At 37.7% G+C, this 20,207-nt stretch overlaps 3 protein-coding genes across 4 annotated transcripts; 1 reads left to right on the plus strand and 2 right to left on the minus strand.

Annotated features, from left to right (window-relative positions):
- Positions 1-4,645: 4,645 nt before the first annotated feature.
- On the plus strand, positions 4,646-6,618 carry LOC145092324 (Pentatricopeptide repeat (PPR-like) superfamily protein). The gene has a single exon (XM_079030249.1). The coding sequence runs from the start codon at positions 4,744-4,746 to the stop codon at positions 6,553-6,555; it is 1,812 nt and encodes a 603-aa protein (XP_078886375.1). The 5' UTR covers positions 4,646-4,743; the 3' UTR covers positions 6,556-6,618.
- An 11-nt stretch (positions 6,619-6,629) lies between these two features.
- LOC145092323 (Pentatricopeptide repeat (PPR) superfamily protein) lies at positions 6,630-9,737 on the minus strand. 2 transcript variants are annotated; one of them, XM_079030247.1, is made up of 2 exons: positions 9,596-9,719; positions 6,630-9,513 (listed from the first exon to the last, which is right to left on the minus strand). In XM_079030247.1, coding segments are annotated over exons 1-2 (2,808 nt in total). In that variant the 5' UTR covers positions 9,598-9,719; the 3' UTR covers positions 6,630-6,707. The 2 variants fall into 2 exon arrangements, with proteins under 2 accessions (XP_078886373.1, XP_078886372.1); XM_079030246.1 differs by having other exon boundaries at positions 6,630-9,737.
- Positions 9,738-9,828: 91 nt separating this feature from the next.
- LOC145095278 (secretory carrier-associated membrane protein 1-like) lies at positions 9,829-11,972 on the minus strand. The gene is made up of 11 exons (XM_079033189.1): positions 11,823-11,972; positions 11,668-11,730; positions 11,491-11,524; positions 11,273-11,395; positions 11,108-11,170; positions 10,872-10,965; positions 10,737-10,782; positions 10,569-10,636; positions 10,387-10,435; positions 10,252-10,317; positions 9,829-10,158 (listed from the first exon to the last, which is right to left on the minus strand). Exons 1-11 carry the CDS (start codon positions 11,970-11,972, stop codon positions 10,072-10,074), a joined length of 843 nt encoding a protein of 280 aa, XP_078889315.1. The 3' UTR covers positions 9,829-10,071.
- Between the last annotated feature and the right edge of the window lie 8,235 nt (positions 11,973-20,207).

Below are 20,207 nucleotides of genomic sequence, written 5' to 3' on the forward strand. Positions count from 1 at the left end.
TGACTGAGGACTTTGACTTTGACCAAGGGATGACCAGTTGACTTCTAGGGGTATTTTGGTAATTATTGGTATTTATTGGATTTGGTTATTTGGTAATGTTCAGTGGTGGAGTTCGTGTCGGTGGTCGGAGCAAAGTGATCTTATTCTTCAGTCAGCAGTTGCATGTGAGTTATCCTCACTATATCGACAGGGTCTACGGCACCAAGGTCGGCCCTTTATCGGATGGAAATTCGGGTAGTTGTTTGTTATGTTATTGCTTTGTTATGTTTGTATCCTGGTAGTTAGGATGTTATATGTTAGAGACCTGGTTAGGGTCGGTATCCTGGTTTATAGGATGATGCTATGCTAGTGATCGGTTAGGTCGGAATCCTGGTAGGGATGTGCTATGTATGTGATCTGCTAGATTGGTTGATTAGTTGTGAATTGTTATATGATTATATGTTTATGTGCACATGGTTGTTTGACTGGGGTTGGGTTGAGGCGGGTCCTGCTTTGTGCTGTAGGCCAACATACCCAGGGTGGACCGGTTATCCCGAAGGCCCAGCGAACGGTCCGGATAAACTATGGGCCCCAAGAGGGCGGACCAGATGTGCCGAGGCTCGGAGAGTGGACTAGGCCGACTGAAGGCCCGGTGCGGGCGGACCAGTCATACTGTAGACTCAGAGAGTGGACCAGGTGGATTGAAGGCCCGGTGCGGGCGGACCAATCACATTGTAGATTCGATGTATTTGGCTAGACTCAGAGGGTGGACCAGGTGAACTGTAGGCCCGGTGTGGCGGACCAGTCACACAGTAGACTCGAAGTGCATGGTTGTTCTGTTCTGGTTATGATATGAAATGTGTATGGTATTGTGGTTGGTATTTTGGGGGTATCTCACTAAGCTTTCGGGCTTACAGTTGTGGTTTAATGTTTCAGGTACTTCAGGAGACCGTGGCAAGGCAAAGGTGTGATCGTACCGCTCCTCATGTTTATGTTTATGATATGGTTCTGGGAATACTCTGATAATAAATGTATCGAAAACCTTTTTGTAATAACTTAATGAAATTGGGTTGTTTTTGAAAAGTTTAAATTGGTTGTAAACTTTCACAGCGTTACAGATACCTAAAACGTAGTCTTCGAAATGTAAAGCCTAGACTTCGTAGTCTTGTGGGAAAAGAATAGGGATTCTGGTAGTAGATCAGATGTTGCTAGAAAGATTAAAAGACAAAGTGTGTGGATCGTCGTGTTGCATGTTGTTGATTCATTAAAACCTATAAAGAATCAGGTGTGTAAAACTAAAATCAAGTTTAGGGCGTAATAAGGATCAAGATCCAACGTCAACAATCAATGAAGACGACAAGAACAGGTCCAATAAAAGCGAAAAAACCCTAATAACACTTCGACATAAGATTTGCGTATGGTTTACACAATTTCCTGCTCTGATACCATTTGTTGAAACATATAAGAATAGATCGATAGATTCTTAACATAAATTTAAATCAAACAATAAAAGCAATGATCGAAGTTGTACTGAATGATTAAAATCAATGCCTTAGAAAAGCTCGATAAAGAACTTCTCTATAAAGGCACAATAGGGCAAAAATACAATCGATACCCTAATATGGTGCATGCATGCACTTTAAATAGTCTAACCCTAGAATAATTAAAAACCGGGTGGACAGGCCCAACCCAATACGAAATGGATTATTCTAGCATACATTACAACTGATACAACACAAAATATCCCAACAGTTACCTGAATCATCATCCTCATTAACAACATCATCTCTAGGGATAACACTGATATGGTTGAGAAAAGGATCATCGGAGAGAGTCAGTGGTATTACCTCATCATTAGAGCTTTAACTATCAACACCTTCTTCTGCTTTCTGTTCCTCAATCCAATCAAATAGAGGTTTACTGTGGTGATCCACGTATACACTAATCTTCCCCATATTATGATTTGCCGCATTAAGAAACCTAGTGCAATCATCATCATTTGTCAGTGGTCTCAACCCATCTCTCAATGATTTATGCCCCTGACAATAGTAGACATCAATACACCTCCTCTTAGCGACATTTCCAAGAACAAAAATGAACTTGTAGCACCTGGTTCCTGGTATGCATTCTTGGTTATTAACTCTCCTTATATATTGCATTTTAACCTTGAACTCGGCGAGTTGAAGGACTAACTCGCCGAGTAGAAGCGGGACTAGACGCGGGATCTACTCTGTCTACTCGGCGAGTAGGCTCGTGGGACTCGGCGAGTAGACCCTGTCTGGACTAAAACCCTAACCCGGGTGTTTGCACCCTATTTAAACGATCTAACCCAACCTCCATTTCCCCTAGCACTCCCAGAGATCTGTAGAACGAAACCCTAGCCCCCTTTGTGTCCTTGTGGGTGATTTTTAGCTTTGTGAAGGTGGTTTGGAGCGTGGGAGAAGAAGGAGAAGGTTGAAGAGTGCAAGAAGGGAAGAAGATCCGGAATCTACTCTGTGAAGGGCTTCTATTCAGGTAGAAAAGTTCCTACCTTTATCTTTAGTTCATTAAATCCCCTTTTTGTCCCTAAAAAGTGGTTTTAAGCCCTAAGAACCTAAATCTCTATGTGTTTATGGTTAATGTTCTGCAAGGACTTCGGATTTAGACCTTTTGGACATCCTAGTAGCATAAAGTCTCTGTGGTTGAGGTGATTGAGGTCCCAATTGAGTGTAGGACCTCTTAAAGAGCTTGGAATTGCATGTTTGAGCTCATAGGGCCATGCATGCACGTAAAGTTTGCAACTTTACGTGGTAAACATGCCCTAGGACCATAGATATGTGGTTTTAAAGCGTTGCATGTCTCAGATCTGGCCTACTCGGGAAATGGGTCGAGGGACTCGGCGAGTCCTAAAGGGGAACTCGACGAGTTCTATGAAGATGGTCCTAGACTCGGCGAGTTGGATGAACAACTCGACGAGTCCTATGAAGATTGCCTGGAGCTCGCCGAGTTGTTCTTCAAACTCGACGAGTCATATGAACTTTCACAGAGCAAGAGGGGTTTTAGCGTTGAAGGTTCAACCCTTCGTACCTGCACGCGGAATTAACCGTGTAACGTAGTCCAAAACCCCAAACCCTCGTATGGGGTGTTCTGGTGTGGATTGGAAGCGAGTAGGGGATCCGCTCAAGGAACTCGGCGAGTTGCTCGCGGACTCGGCGAGTCGGGACTCGAGTCGGCCCCATAGTCCCGAGTGGTGAGTCAAGGGTGACTCAGTGAGTGGGGAGATGGACTTGGCGAGTAGGATCGGATTAGTAAGGGAAGGACTCGGCGAGTCCAGTCAACTGGAAGTTGACTTTGACTTGGATTTCGACTTGGTCAAGGGTAAAAGGGTCATTTTACCCTAAGTACATCTAGCAGTGTTTGACTGATCGTTTTGTGGGAATTATAGCCGGAGGACGTCCGGAGCAGCTGCAACAGCAGTAGACAGTCAGTTCCCGATAAGATCAGCAGCTACTTTGAGGTGAGTTACCTTCCAGTAGCGGTGGGTCTACGGCCACAATGCCGGCCCACCAGTAGGAGTTGTACGTTAGATGAATGTCTTTGTGATATCATCTAGGTTTGCTACTACACTATATGTTATATGCTAGTATGATGTGTTATATGTGATAGAAGTAGAGTTTGGTTGTTAGGACCGAAGGGTAGTTCAGACATCCCATATATGTCTGATAATTTGTTATGTTATGATATATGTGTAAGTAGCAGTAGGGGGTGAAATAGTCCCCGATGATCGGTTGTCAGGACCGACGGGTAGTCAGCACCCCAGAATAGCTTGACACGGGTAGACGGCACCCCAGAATGGCCGCACGGGTAGTCGACACCCCAGAATGGCCGTACCGGGTAGTCAGGCACCCCAGAATAGCCTGGCAGTATGTATGTTATGTGTCTGTATGATATGTGGTACGATGAGGAACTCACTAAGCTTTGTGCTTACGTTTTTTAGTTGTTGTTTCAGGTACCTCTTCAGCTAGGGGAAAGGAGCCGGCACGGTAGCGACATAACACACACACACTCTTGTTTTCCGCACTATGGATTTCTGGGATGTACTCTGAATTATTACTATGATATTACCGGTTTTCAGACATAGATTATTGTTATGAATGTTTTGTAATGATGTTTCTATGTATTAACCTAAATTAAAAATGAAATTTTCAACCGGTATTTTTGGGACGTTACAGAACTCGTTGAATTCAATTCCACCAAAATCAACATCGCTAATTGAAGTTTTTATATGTTGGAAGTATACAAGGGTTTGGGGGGAAATATTCCTTCGTAGTGAACATTTATTGTAAAAAAAGAAGTTGTTTCGTTTGCATTAGATGGACTAGCCATCATTGATCTCTCAAAGAAAGGCTTCAATTGCGCGAGAAATTTTTTGACTACGTGTTTTAGAAACCCTAATTTTCACTGAGCATTTTGAGAGTGTTTTAAGGGAGACGGGTGTAATAGCCATGTAATTAGACATAAATGGGTGTAATAGTATGATATTCATTAATAATTTCCACATACACTTTTTATTTTTTTAATATGAAAAATAAATGTATTACATGTTGTAACCGGTTGCCAATAATATGATGTGTAGAATGTAAGAACAATATTGGCAACACATATTAATTGTGTTTCTTGTAAAAAAATTAATTGGTATTTTTTGTATACAAATCATTTTCCACTTGCAATTCCTTCCTATAACATCATCACTCTCCTCAGGATCTCCGTTTATCCCAGAGCTTCATGAATCTCCTAATACGGCGCCATCACAGTTCTTTCACACCTTTCAAGCTCCAACCGACCGTTGAACGCGACATTATATCTCTCTGCAAAAACGACCTACTTTTCGACGCCATACATCTCCTAAACTCCATTCATTCCCACAAAAATTTCAACCAAAAACCACTCCTCTACGCTACTCTCTTGCAAACATGCACAAAGTGCCAGTCATTCAACTATGGCCTCCAACTGCACTCGCATGTCATCAAGACTGGACTCGAAACCGACCGCTTCGTAGGCAACAGCCTACTCGCACTTTACTTCAAACTAAGCTCCGACTTCATCGAAACTAAACGGGTTTTCGATGGACTGTATTTTAAAGACGTTGTCTCTTGGACTTCCATGATTTCGGGGTTTATTCGTGTTGGGAAACCAAGGTGTTCGCTTGATTTGTTTAAAGGAATGTTGGGACTCGGTGTTGAACCAAATGGCTTCACATTGTCTTCGGTGATCAAGGCGTGTTCGGAGCTGGGAGACGTAAATCAAGGTCGCGTATGCCATGCGATTGTCTTTCGACTTGGTTTCGATAACAATCATGTAATTGCTAGCTCATTGATCGACATGTACGGCAGAAACTACACCCCCTATGATGCACGTAACCTGTTCGATGAATTGCTCGAACCAGATCCCATTTGTTGGACTACAGTAATTTCCGCCTTTACAAAAAACGATCTGTTCGAAGAAGCATTAGGTTTTTTTCTCTCAATACTAAGGAAGCATAAAATGTGGCCAGACAGCTACACATTTGGAACAATTCTATCAGCTTGTGCGAACTTAGGAAGATTAAAGCAAGGTAAAGAAATTCATTCCAAACTCATCACTTCTGGAATCCAAGATAACGTGGTTGTGGACAGCAGTTTAATCGACATGTATGGTAAATGTGGATCTTTAAACAAATCCCGCCAAGTGTTCGATAGAATGTCCAAACCAAATTCAGTAAGCTGGTGTGCACTCCTTAATGGGTATTGCCAAAAGGGTGATTTCGATACTGTTATCAACCTTTTCAGAGAAATAAAAGAGGTCGATCTTTACAGTTTTGGAACCCTAATTCGCGCATGTGCAGGGTTGGCATCTGTTAGACAAGGAAAAGAGGTTCATTGCCAGTATTTAAGGAGGCATGGATGTCGATACGTTATCATAGAATCAGCTTTAGTTGACCTTTACGCAAAGTGTGGAAGCATAGATTTTGCTTATAAACTCTTTAAACAAATGGAAGTTAGAAATCTAATAACATGGAACTCAATAATCAGCGGGTTTGCTCAAAATGGACAAGGTTTAGATGCTATTCAGATGTTTAATGATATGATGAATGAAGGAATGAAACCAGATGGGATTAGTTTCATTGGTGTTCTTTCTGGTTGTAGTCATGCTGGTTTGGTCGATGAAGGGAGAGAGTATTTTATGATAATGAAGAAAAAGTATGGAATTGAAGGCGATGTTGCTCATTATAGTTGCATGGTTGATTTGTTAGGGCGAGCTGGGCTTATTGCAGAAGCTGAAAGTTTGATAATGGAGTCAAGATTTGAAGATGATAAGTCTTTGTGGACAACACTTCTTGGTGCTTGTAGTACAAGTAGTGATTTTATTGTTGCAGAAAGGGTGGGTAAGAAGATGATGGAGTTGGATCCGGATTATCATTTGAGTTATGTTCTTTTGAGTAATGTGTATAGAGCGATTGGAAGGTGGAGTGAATCGGATAAGATTATCGGGGTTATGAAAGAGAGAGGGATTCAGAAAACACTTGGGAAAAGTTGGATAGATATAGATGTGGTGTAGTTAGCTCACATAATCACAGGATTCAAACTCTCAAAGATATTTATGTTATCTATAATTTTTTTTAATCAACTAAATTGGTCTAAACATTGAATAACACAACAAAAGGTATATACATATCGTTTATATGAATACATACCAAATTCTCATTTTGTTCACACAGATAAACTTACAGAAGCTTCCCCTACTTCATCTTCACTCCCAGAATCCGGCAATGATTCAGTCTGAAAAGTCAACCTCATTTCCTGGTCAACCAATTCAGCAAGATCATGCCTGTTCACAACTTTATAAGCTTCAATAACCGCTTTAAACAAAGACTCATTCGGATCAATCTCCCCATATTTTAACTTACTATAAACCCGTTTCACCCCTTCAACCATCCCCGCTTTCCCATAACAACCCACCAAATATATATAAGTAACAACATCAGCCCCCAAACCTTCATCTTGCATCTTCATAAACACCTTCAATGCCTCATCAACCCTCCCCAAACCCCCATAAACATAAATCCCAACATTATACACAAAAACATCCAATCCCATCTCAAAGCTTTCAAAAAACTCCAACGATAAAGAGCTCAAACTCAAACCAACCACCGAAAAGACCAACGCCACCACCGCCTCACCGGAATACCGCTTCCCTTCCCGGTAAGCCGCCTCGAGCTGCTCCACCCCTTCCGCCGGAATACCGCCTTTCTTCAACACCGTGAACAACACCTTAAAAGTTCCGGCGGTTGGGAGGAGCTTCCGTGTCACCACCATCTCCCGCAACATTTCACCGCACTCGAGGAGGCGGCCGGTGGTGGCGTAACATGCCATGGCTTTATTGAACGAAGCACAATCGGTTAACAAACCGGAATCTTTCATGTTTTCTACAACTTCAATAGCTTCGTCAAGCATACCCATGTTTTTGTAAACATAAATCATGGTAGAAAAAGAAACCGCGTCTGCTTTATGTGTTTTTTTCAAATCATCGAATATCAAAATGGCTTCTGATACCATGCCAAAATCAGCATAAAGATTGATCATGCTATTCGATGCCACCACATCGGGCCCACCCGGTAATTCCTTCATTTTCTTGTAAATTGTTCTTGCTCCTTCCACAATTCCGGTTTTACTATACGCTTTGATTAAAGAAGTTAAAATTACTTGATTTGGTGAAAAACCGGATTCTTGCATGATTTTGTAATACCGAAGCGCGTCTTCGAGATTCCCGGTTTCTGCAAATCCGTTTATTAAAGAACCGAATACAATTTCATTCGGTTTAACCCCAGATTTAACCATTTCATGGTAAATCTCGTCTAATTCGTTAACCATGGTTAAACGAGAATAACATGAAATGATCCCGGAAAAAGTCAAACACGAGGGTTTAAAACCAGATTCTTGCATTTCGTGTAAAAGATTGTGTGCTTCATTTACCAAATCGCCCCCGGCAAACATTTGAATCAAGGAGTTGTAAGTGCACTCATCGGGCCAAATCCCTTGACTTTTCATCCCTTTAAATAATGAAAAAGCTCGATCGTGTAATTTTGCGATTCCATATGCTTTAATCATGACATTATACTCGATTATATCGATTAAATCGCGTTCACAATTAAAAACATATTCAGCTTCTGTCCAAAGTCCCTTTTCAGCATACGCGTCTATAATTGCAGCATAAGTTTTAGAAGATAATCCGCCTTTTTTATGACACTTTTCAAATATAAACTTTGCACAATCGATTAACCCTTCTTCCACATACATTTTAATGAGAATTGGAACAGAGTGGTTATCGATATATAAACCGGATTTTTCGATTTCTTTAATTACATTTTCGACTTCATCGATCATTCTTCTTTCACATAGAATTTGAAGAACAGCTCTATGAGTTACAACATCTGGAAAAAGACCCACTTCACGGATCTTTCTGTAGCATTTAAGAGCTTCATCTATGTCTCCCATGGCAGCATATAGAGATAAAAAGATGTTGTATGTTTTTGTATCGGGAGATATTCCTCTTTCTTCCATTTTATACAACAAAGATTCAGCTTCTGATAAATTCCCATGACTCCCACAAGTAAAGATCATTGTGTTGAAAGTGATTGTATCCATAGCGATTCCTGACTGAAGCATTTCAGCGAACACATCGCCTGCATCTTTTAATCTCCCTGCTTTCCCATATAAATCAATCAAAGTGTTGTAAGTGGCTGTTAAACGAGGCTTTTGAACAGAGTTTTCTGTAATCATACTCTTTGTATGATCTCTCCCACCAGTTCTAAAAAGCTCGGTCAACAAGAACTGAGTCAAACTAATGGGTTCTGAACATGAATCAAATTCCAAATCGTTTAACTCAACAATACCAACACACCAATCTTTGTAAAATCGATCTGCTCGATCATACTCACCTCCATCTTTCAATACTCGAACCACTGTGTTCATGGTGACTTCATCGGGAAAGATGCCTCTAAGCTTCATGTGTTTAATCCATAAAAGAGCTTCTTTCACAAGACCTGCTTTTCCATACACATCAACGAGCATTCCGTATGTGTTATTAGTTGGGAAAACACCCTTATCAGCCATGTCAATCCAGCAACGTCTTAATTCATCCCATTTCCTGGCACGACCTAGGGCACGAAGAACAACGTTGTAGTGAATCACATTAGGTGAATACTCCGGCTGTGATTTCATCCACTCGAAAACTCTAATAACCCTTTCCCAGCTCCTTTGTTCTTTGAGAATCACCGTCTGTTCTTTAGGATTTAGTTTCCCGTAATATAAATTCAGGGTTTTATCAACATCGTCTTCGGAATCCGAATCCAAAGACTTTAAAATCGAAGGCAGTAGACCTCCATATCTCTTCTTATTCTTCTTATGATTAGAACTGTAATTACCTACAGTATTTCTGATGGTACTAACAGTACTCGTGGTTGAACACTCAGTTTTTGAACGAATTTGAAGCTTGAAGTTGAAACCCAGATAAACCCTATTGGGGAATTTATCAGGTTTTCCATAAAACCTTTGAACAGAAATCAAATTGAACCAAGGGTTAAAGGTTTGAAGCTTACATGTCGAAGAAACAGCCTGTAAATTATATGGTCTGTGCAGATTCTCCCGGCTAACTTCTCTGTAACTGCAAGTTTGAAGCATTATGGCGGCTTTTTTCGGCTTGCAGGTTCCAGCCTTCGTTCCTCTACGAGAAGCCTTCAGTTTCTCCACTGCTATTTGTTTTATTTAAAATAATTTCATGAAAACCCTTGAATTATTACAACTTTTCATTTTTTGCACCTATGTTTATCTCTTTCCTTTTCCCGTGACAAGTTTACATTTTACAAGACTTTACCTTGGGTTTCAATAATTACAAAGAGCTCTACATTTAACTGTATAAACATATGGTAGAATACAAGTTCTAAGACCCAAAATTACCATCAAGATATTAAATCTTTGCAACAAATAAATTAAAAAATGAAACTAACTTAGCATCTAACTATATATACACATGTGTTAAGAGTTCTTGAAAAGTGTTTTTCTTCGATCATGCATGTCATAATGCTGCCATCATAGTTGACCTTGTAGCCTCACGTTTCATCTCTGCAGCTTTTCCACTACCACGGAAGTATGAATAAACTTGCTACATATCCATAAAAAAACCACATAAATTGAAATTAAAGAAAAAAGGGGAAGATCATGATCTGATCAGAAGATGAAGATCAATATTTCAAACCTGAATAACCCAGATGCTGATTGCTGTTTCAATGAAAAAAAATCCAAATCCAATGAGGTAGATACCCTGAAAATGAAGTCGGATGATGAACATATAATGTTGAATAGGTGTTTTCTTTTAAATATTACTACGTACCCCAAGCATAGCATTTCCTACTAGAAGATTAAAAGCTGGCAAAATCCCTCTGTAATATATAATTAAACCCAAATCAAGAATCAGATTTATAAGACACGTGTCATTCTCTTTCTCATATCTTATCATTTACAGAAAAATGTGAAGAAAAATAATAAAAATAATCGTTATGAAATGTAACTTACGTGATTGATTTCCCTTCGATGAATATAGGAGGAGCAAGTGAAGCAAAAGCACAAAAGAAGACGTGAAACTACACCAATAGAAATGTTTCACATGCAAATTTTTGTCACAAAGAAGTAAAGCAAAAATAATAATAATGATAATAATAATAAAGATGACATGGAGCTTACGCTGTATGTTATGAGAAAGAAACTAAACTTTACAGCGCTATCGCTCCTGTGAATAAAGAAAATAATAAAGAAAAATATTACAACTTATATCACGAATAAATGTGTTAATTTGACTAGTAAAGATTGGAGTTATACCTAGTGGCTCGATACAAAGGACGATACCATAAAATGTATGACCCTGGAATTCCTAATATGATGTAGATAACAGCACATAGCCAGATTGTAACACCTGTTCATTAATATATACATGAAAAGGAAAAAAGAAAAAGAAAAGAACAAAAAAGATAATTATTTCAGTAATCTATACACAAATGTTTTTTTTTTTTTGACTTAATGCAGAAAGAATGACCTAATAGAGAAAGGGTATATACCTTCTCCTTCGAACCAGGCAACAGACACTGCTATAAGATTCCATACAAGGCATACTATGATACCTTCAAATGTTACAAATGATGAAAGTATAAACGAACAAGAAAAAATAAAAAAATTTTGAAAATTAAATATTGTAGAGCTTGAAGATAACTACATTTACACACCTAGCCATGAACCAAATGCAACATATTGTACTTTCTGTAAATGGATAGGAATTTCGGATTTTATGTTGTGATGGATTATAGGGTAAAAAGGTGGCCAATTGTTTTCCTCTATAACAACTCCAGCTGCAAAACAGATAAATGTTAGCAAGATTTATGTGCATCACTCTCACATTAGATAAGAAAAAAAAATATATTTTTTCAATAACTAATTGCATTACATTTTGCAATTGCCTCCTCCCTCTTCTTTAGCTCCTGCATGATGAACATGTGTTCATAAAAAACAATGGCATAATCACAGTTGAAAATGAATATAAGTAAAAAAATTCTGAAGTCTAAATGATATATATAAATATGTGTGTGTGTGATTTGAAGTTCCTAAGTTAAAGAACATGCACCTCTTCCCTCCTTTTCAGTTCAGCTTCTTTATCCTGGAGTTCCTTTTCTATAGCTTTCAAATCCTAAATGCAAGATAAATGGAAAACATTTGAGAAAAAGCCATAATTATGCCTAAATTAAGGACAATGTGGGGGCATATGAGTAAATATATTACCTTGGTGTTATTAATAGGGATATCAACAGTTGTACCTTCTGGGGGAAGTGACGATGGATTTGAGGTTGCAGTAGGATTCTGATGATTTCCATGAATTAATAGATATTCAAGAAATGTATGCAAACACAAAAAATATAAGAAACCTCGCATGGGTTTTTGAAAATTTCAATGTAATAACAGAAAAGCATATTCAAAGAAACAAATGACACAAAAAGCAACGATTCTATTTATGTTAAACCGTTAATTATCTCAGGTTTTAAAACCCAAAAACCAGAATAACAAAACTGAATCACGAATGGATACGATAGCGTCATAGCAATCAAGAACAAGACTCCTAAAACCCATGAATGCAATAAACAAAAATCTCACCTTTTGGGATATCATAAAACAAAATGTTAATTTGAGAAATAAATTAGATAATGAAATTGGATTACCTCATTGGGATCGTTACGGCTACCCATTGGATGAAAATCAGAAAATGATGCAACAATTGGTGATTTCTTGCAATGTTGTTTTGAAATTAGTTAAAGAAATTAATGGGTAATTGAATAAGATCGAAGCTTGTTTGATTTGGTAGGAAGATAATTCATAGGAAAGAAAATGGGAAGGTTTTTGGCGGGTGAGAGAGCTTGAAAAGGCTTCATTCGTATGGTTAATATAGCGGCCTTTGCCTATTTCGGTGCTCCACTCGGTTTGACTCGTAACATCTTCGGTCAATAGGTAGTCAAATTTTGAACAAGTTACAAATTAAATCCCTGAACTTGCTCATACTGCAAGTTCAGTCCATAAACTTGCTCAATAACTTTTTAAAAAGTTTTTAGGGTTTATTTGGATGCAATTTTGTAATTCACAACTTGATGGATTACGAAAGTAATAATCATTTTTGTTATTAGCAAAAAAATATGGTCAAAAAAAATATGGTCATATTTGTTGCCAATTTTTATGAATATTTCTTGATTTCAATTTTAGTCCAAATTGTATTTTGCATACTAAATAAGTTCCTAATGCAAGGGGGTATTGACAACCAAATAAACGGGTTGAACAAAAGCAAGTTGGAAAATTCATTTCTTCATGACCCGGTGAGTAAGTTTCAGAAAATATGAAATCGGAACATGGTTTGGAACATGAAATCAATTGACTAAGTCCAATTAAACCTATTGAGTCGTTTATTTGATGTTTTAGTTCAAACTAAGTGATAGTTTGGTAGTCTTTTAAGTCAGAAATTAAGAGGAAAGCTCTTAAAAATTCACATTTAGATTGTTTGGTAACATCTTAATTTTTGTCTCTTAATTTTTAAGAAGGCTCTTAATATTTCAAATGTGGGGATGTGTCTCAAAATAAAAAAGACGCATTTGTTCCTTTTTTACCCTACGCTTCTTCCCTTTCTCACAACTCTCCCCCCCCCCCCCCCCACCCCCTCCGATGATTTGCAACCTCCACCAGCCCTTCGCCAGCAGCTCCCATCTCCGACCAATTCTAGCGCTGACCAATTCCGACCTACTCTTGCACTGGCTACCACCGATTTATTCGAGTTTTTTTCCTTCTTTTGCCCTAACTTAACTTTGACCGCCAACATCTCTGATTCACACATCTCCTATGCCACTGCACAACCCAGTTGATCGTACAGTACTGTGACATCCCCATTTTTCACGGCCAGAAAAGACCGATTTTGTTTATGCTTTGTAAAAATCAGAGTACTTCTTTTCATAAAAATGTTACGGAATTTGTTCCCAGAAAAAACACGAAAAATACGTTATCAAAACATTTTCGAAGAAACATATTTTATTCATTTTAAAACGTTTGGGATGTCATCGTCAATACAGAAACATAAGCATAAACGAAACTTACATTTATTTACACTAGTGATCTACATCTCTTTAATCTCTCAGTGTAATGTGACTTCATATCAACACCTGTGATATAAATAAATTGAGTGGGTCAGGTTGGGAAACCTGGTGAGTACATAGGTTTTCAACCTACAATAATATAATTATTATGTTTAAACAATCAAACAATCAACCCAATTACACATCCCCATTATCTTCTTTACTCTTAAGGATCTATCCTAAGAGTCAACTATGTTTATTCTGAAGTCTCTTGCTTCCAGGGATATAGGACTGGCACTAAATCCATAGCTGCCAATGCTCGTTCGTAAAACACTAATTCCATAGCTGCTATAGTTTATTCATCGGGTACTAAATCCATAGCTACCAATGTTTATCTAATAGGTACTAAGTCCATAGCTACCAATTCCTATCAGGTACTAAGTCCATAGCTACCGGTGTTTGTCGAATAGGCACTAAGTCCATACCTGCCGATGTTTATTAGGCACTAAGTATATAGCTGTCAATGTTTACTCATATCATCTTTTATCTCTCATCATTCATCTACCCATGGCATACCCAACATATTCGTATATATAAAATACGTATACAGTTTAAATCATTTAAAACATGTATAAAACGTTCATCCAGCATAAACAGCAAGTATTCAGATAATATGCACACATAGCAAGTAGTTTATATAAAATATTTCATATCTATGTGTAAGATGAAAGTAACTATGCACTCACTTGAAAGGTGGTGACTCAGCACTCGGACAACGCTTCGATACTCTCAAAACAATTTTCCTTCGATAAAACCTAGTATCAATACCACTAGAGTTTAGTCTAACGATAACCGCGACAAATTAATAGTCTGACTATTATTACTATTATATAAGCGTTAAACGATACTTATATAACTCATAATAATAGCTCAAATAATTATTTTAAGGACCTAATAACATTACTATAATTATTTGAAAGCTATATTAAAATTTGCGTAAGCGTAGCTCAGTTACAACGAATTTTAAAGAAAACTGGGTTTTGCTCGGAGCAGTATTTCGAAACCGAAAGACCATTTTTCTCGGGACTCCGGGAGCCTCGGGGCTTCATTCGGGAGCTAAGGGTTTACTTAGGGTTTAGGGGTGGTTTGAGATCCTAGAGAGAGAAGTGATTTTTGGTGTGAAAAAGCGGCTGCCCTCGCACCCATTTTATAGGTGCGAGGCTTCGCACTACGCGGGGCGTAACTTCGGATAAGAAGACCAGGTGGCGAAGGCTCGGTGGTGCGACGTGGCTTCTCCTGGACAGAGTAGGGTTATGCGAACGCGACGCGTACGAGACCGGACGTTGGGCGTAGCGAGGGGTTACGTGTCACGATCTGAGGCGACTTCAGCAATTATCATCGGATGGCTGGGAAAGCGCCACGTCAACGACTTCGTATTAGATCTCACAAAATCGAGTACAAACTTTAAAAATTCGTAACTTTCGTGTGCGAGCTCCGTTTTCGATGTTCTTTATATCCACGCGAAGGTGGGAATGTATTCTACAACTTTCGTTTAGACTCCGTCGGCTAATTTTGACTTTATTTTAAAAGTTATGTTATTAACAGACCGGGACACGATTGGTCCGTTAAAAATTCATAACTTCTTCATCCGACGTCTGTTTTCGTCTGTCTTTTTATCGTTATGCTACTATTAACGAGATCTTCGATTCTCGTTTAGGTTGTGTCGTCCAAAAACCACTCGATCTAATATTTGAATTTCATGCTGTACATTGCTAAGCCGAAACTTCGAAAAATCATAACTTTTTCATATGAAGTCAGATTTGGGCGTTCTTTTTATGAACGCTCTCGGTTTAACGTATTCTACGACTTACGTTTAGATCGCTAAGGCTAAAACTCGCTCTATTGTAAATTCAATATTTACGCTTCCTGGTGCCGTGTCGGTTTTGCCGTAAAACTTCGACGGGTCATAACTTCTTTGTTATAACTCGGATTTCGGTGTTCTTTATACGTACGGAAACCTTGTGACATATTCTACAACTTGGTTAAGATTATTTATTCTAAATAATATTTTGCCGAAAAGTCATTTTCGACACTTATTGCCTCTAATTTGACTAGCCCGGATCTACGGGAGTTACAAGTACCATCACCCTTATAATTGACCTCTCACAACACCAACACCCCATCTGCTCCAACTGGTAAGATTCTCGTCCGTGAAAAGGCTGTGATTCCTCATAAACCCAAATCAAACGACCCCATAAGAAGTCGTGACTTTTGGGTTGTTCATGTTCTAGATGTTGATTTATTTCTTGATTTTATTAATAACCTAAATTCAATATCTCAGACTTTGTCTTGGTTTCAGTCAAAGAACCATTCATTATATTTGTGTTCAATAGATAGTTTATGCGAAATCAGTTTTAAAAAAAATTTAAGTAATGTACTTTTATTGATTTCTTTACTATAGAGTCAAACTTTCACTTCTTTCTCTTAGACAATTATATTTTGAAAAATCTATTTAGTTAAAGCAATGTCATCCAAAACAAAGCAACTATGATTGCTAATTGGATTAGATTTGTTAATATATATATATATATATATATATATATATATATATATATATATATATATTATCCAAGAAGTTGGTCCGGTTATATTCTAAACAAAAACATTTTTTCAGAAAATAATAATATACAAGGGTAAAATAATCATTTTTATAATTCAGATAACAATTCAGAGGTTCCAACCAAAAATCATAATAAAATTTCATATCTTAAAAATCAAGATCCTTTTAAACATTCAGACCTCTTAAAAATTCAGATCTTAAAAATTCAGATCCCGCAAAACAGTCCCTAACATTTTTGTTGTCATGGGGGAGCTAGCTTGTAACAATGTGTTTTTCCGAGACCTATCTAAATTTTTAATTCTATTTAGTATTTATATAGGAAAATTTTTAAAACTTACTGTGAAAAAAAAATAGAAACTACCTTATAGTATTAGATAAAATAAGAAACAAATAAACTAAATAAATGATGAAATGTGTTTGTAACTTTTTTTTTGAAGTACTTGGCAATAGATAGTATAGTTCATTCACTTCATTGGGGCTTGGCAATAGATAGTAAAGTTCATTAGGCCGCTATAAAATATCATAGGCGCAAGACATATATTTTGTAGGTAATCATATGCTGTTCTATTCACTTTGCTGTTTTAATATTACAACTCTTAACGTTCTAAATGTCATCATTTTGAAGCTAAATATCTTAAATGTTGATGTTCATCATTTTTTATTTTCCTTCGAACTTGAAATAATTTACTATATAACAATGTTTTGGTGTTAAATGATAAATGAACAACCTAATTTGGTTTTTAATGTTTCATTGCTAATTTACATATGATCTTATATGTATTGTTAAATTTGATATTATTTTTAAAGGCAAAAGACAAGAGTGAAACAAAAACATCCATCGTTCTTTAAAAGGTGCAAAATCATATGTTTGAATATTTTTTGAAGTATTTGAGTTATGGTTAGGGCTTGACCATAAATAGTATTTCTCATAAGACCGCTACGAAATATCGTAGACCGTAAGATATAGATTTTGTATAAATCTTATAGATATTTTATTGTAGTTTGTAGGACATAAAAACAAATGTTTAGTTAAATACTAAATATATAATATTTGTGGAATGAAAATTTTGCAAAATGTTTTACTATTCATGATTATGCAAGGAAGTGTTACATTAAGTAAAACATATAGAACCACCATCAAGGTGACATATTTGTAATTGTTTGGTATGAAACACTTTTAAATAGAGTTGATCTATGTTTAAATCCCACAAGATCCAATCTGGGTGACATTAATTCTTTAACATTAGTACACCCATAATAAAATAACTAGTTCTCAAACTATTTTTATGAGTATTTTGGATATTCATATTGTAACATCCATATAAGTTCATAAAATTATACTTTTCAAAACAATCTTTTTTTTAAAAAAAAAATGTTTACAAAAGCCGTTGTTCCCAAAACATTATTTAAAAATTAGAATCTCTTTCAGCGTAGTTTTCAAAACATTCACATTACCAGAGTTTCCCAGAAATCATAAGTCCAAAACGCGAGGATGTGTACGACCACGCCTTCACCTTGTCACGATCCACTGAAGTACCTGAAACCATAAACAAAAATTGTAAGCACGAAACGTAGTGAGTTCCCCCAAAGTACAAACACCCAAACATATAACATATACAAATAACAGAATGCACACAGAGCCTTCAACATGTATGGACCGCCTCACCGAGCCTTCAGCCTATCTAAACCGCTCACAGAACCTTTAGCATGTCTGGACCACCTTACCGGGCCTTCATGTGACATCCCCATTTTCACGGCCAGAAAATACCGATTTTGTTTATGCTTTATAAAAACCAGAGTACCTCTTTTAATAAAAATGTTGCGGAATTTGTTCCCAATAAAACATGTTATCAAAGCATTTCCGAAGAAAAATATTTTTTTATTTATTTTAAAACATTTGGGATGTCATCGTCAATACAGAAACATAAGCATAAACAGAACTTACATTCATTATCACGAGTGATCTATATCTCTTTAATCTCTCGGTGTAATGTGACTTCATATCAACACATGCGATATAAATAAACTGAGTGGGTCAGGTTGGGAAACCTGGTAAGTACATAGGGTTTTCAACCCACAATAATATAACTATTATATTTAAACATCAAACAATCAACCCAATTACCCATTCCAAATTATTTTCTTAAGGATTTACCCTAAGGATCAGCTAACCCTTGTTCATTCATTCCTAAGGAAACAATATGAAGTCCATTGTTGCCAATGACACAGTGGTCAAGCGCTGCTGCTAATATTATCACTTAGGCGCAACTGCCAGAATTGGGACTTTTTCTATGAGGCGCTTCTGCCGGTATTGACCTTTAAACGCTACTGTCATGGTCATAAGGCTCCCTATTAGGCGCAACTGCCGATACTGTCCTTAGAGCGCAGCTGCTAGGACGTTTACCGTAGATCTAAAACATCTACGGGTTGTGGCGCAGCTGCCAATGCTCATCTATAGGGTACTAGGTCCATTGCTGCCAATCTTTACCTATAGGGCACTAGGTCCATACTACTAATGTTCCTCTATTTTAGCTTTTATCCCTCAATCATTCATCTACCCATGTTTTACCCAACATATTTTGTAGATATAAAATACTTTATACAATTTACATCATTTAAAACATGTATAAAAATCTTTCACCAGCATAGACAACAAGTATTCAGACAATATGCACACATAACACGTAATTTATATTAAAATACTTCATATCTATGTGTAAGATGAAAGGGACTATGCACTCACCTAATACGTTGGTGACTCAGCACTCGGACATCGCTTCGATACTCTCAAAACAATTTTCCTTCGATAAAACCTAGTATTAATACCACTACGGTTTAGTCTAACGATAACCGCGACTAATTAATAGTCTGACTATTATTACTATTATATAAGCGTTAAATGATACTTATATAACTTATAATAATAACCCAAATAATTATTTTAAGGACCTAATAACATTACTATAATTATTTGAAAGCTATATTAAAAATTGCGTAAGCGTAGCTCAGTTACAACGAATTTTGAAGAAAATTGGGTTTCGCTTGGAGCAACGTTTCGAAAATGAAAGACCCTTTTTCTCGGGACTCTGGGAGCCTCGGGGATTCCTTCGGCTGCTAGGGGGGTTTCCTAGGGTTTAGGAGGGTTTAGGGCACTTAGAGAGAGAAATAAACTAGAGAGAGAATGAATTTTGGTGTGAAAAACCGGCTGCCCTCGCTGCCGTTTTATAGCCTGCGAGGCCTCGAACTATGCTGGGCGTAGTCCTTGGCTACGCGGGGCGTAAGGCTCGGATAAGAACAACAGGTGGCGCTCCTTGGATGGGTCATCATGGCATGCTCCAGAACCGCTCAACCGAAGACCGTTGGGCGTAACCCTCTTCCAACGCGGGGCGTACTCGGACGCAGGGCGTTCCTCTCGTACGCGAGGCGTAGCGAGGCCAGGAGTCCGAATCCGAAGACCAGACCGTGATCAGCAAGCGACGGCCCTGATCGAGCCACGTCATCACCCTCGCACCAGCTTCGCAAATTCGAGTTCCAACTTCAAAAATTCATATCTTCCTCATACAATCTCTATTTTCGACGTTTTTATATCCACGCGAAGGCGGGAACGTACTCTACAACTTTTGTTTAGACTCCGTCGGCTAATTTTGAATTTATTTTAATTTTTATATTTTTAACAGGCCGGGATAGGATTAGTCCGTTAAAAATCCATAACTTCTTCATCTGACGTCCGTTTTCGTCTGTCTTTTTATCGTTACGCTACTATTAATGAGATATTCGATTCTAGTTTAGGTTGTGTTGGCTAAAAACTGCTCGATCTAATATTCGAACTTCGGGCTGTATACTGCTAAGCCAAAACTTCGAAAAATCATAACATCCTCATACGAAGTCAGATTTGAGCGTTCTTTTTATGGACGCTCTTGGTTTAACGTATTCTATGAA

Source organism: Lactuca serriola, chromosome 3 (genome assembly GCF_051521515.1).
Source record: "Lactuca serriola cultivar US96UC23 chromosome 3, Lser_US96UC23_V15, whole genome shotgun sequence".
Classification (NCBI taxonomy): domain Eukaryota; kingdom Viridiplantae; phylum Streptophyta; class Magnoliopsida; order Asterales; family Asteraceae; genus Lactuca; species Lactuca serriola.

Coding starts and splice junctions, on each gene's coding strand:
- LOC145092324 (XM_079030249.1), top strand. CDS start 4,744: ATGAATCTCCTAATACGGCGCCATCACAGTTCTTTCACACCTTTCAAG.
- LOC145092323 (XM_079030246.1), bottom strand. CDS start 9,677: ATGCTTCAAACTTGCAGTTACAGAGAAGTTAGCCGGGAGAATCTGCAC.
- LOC145095278 (XM_079033189.1), bottom strand. CDS start 11,972: ATGCGAGGTTTCTTATATTTTTTGTGTTTGCATACATTTCTTGAATAT. Junction 11,731..11,822: donor TCCCTATTAATAACACCAAG/GTAATATATTTA, acceptor TCTTGCATTTAG/GATTTGAAAGCTATAGAAAA. Junction 10,159..10,251: donor TCAGCATCTGGGTTATTCAG/GTTTGAAATATT, acceptor ATGGATATGTAG/CAAGTTTATTCATACTTCCG.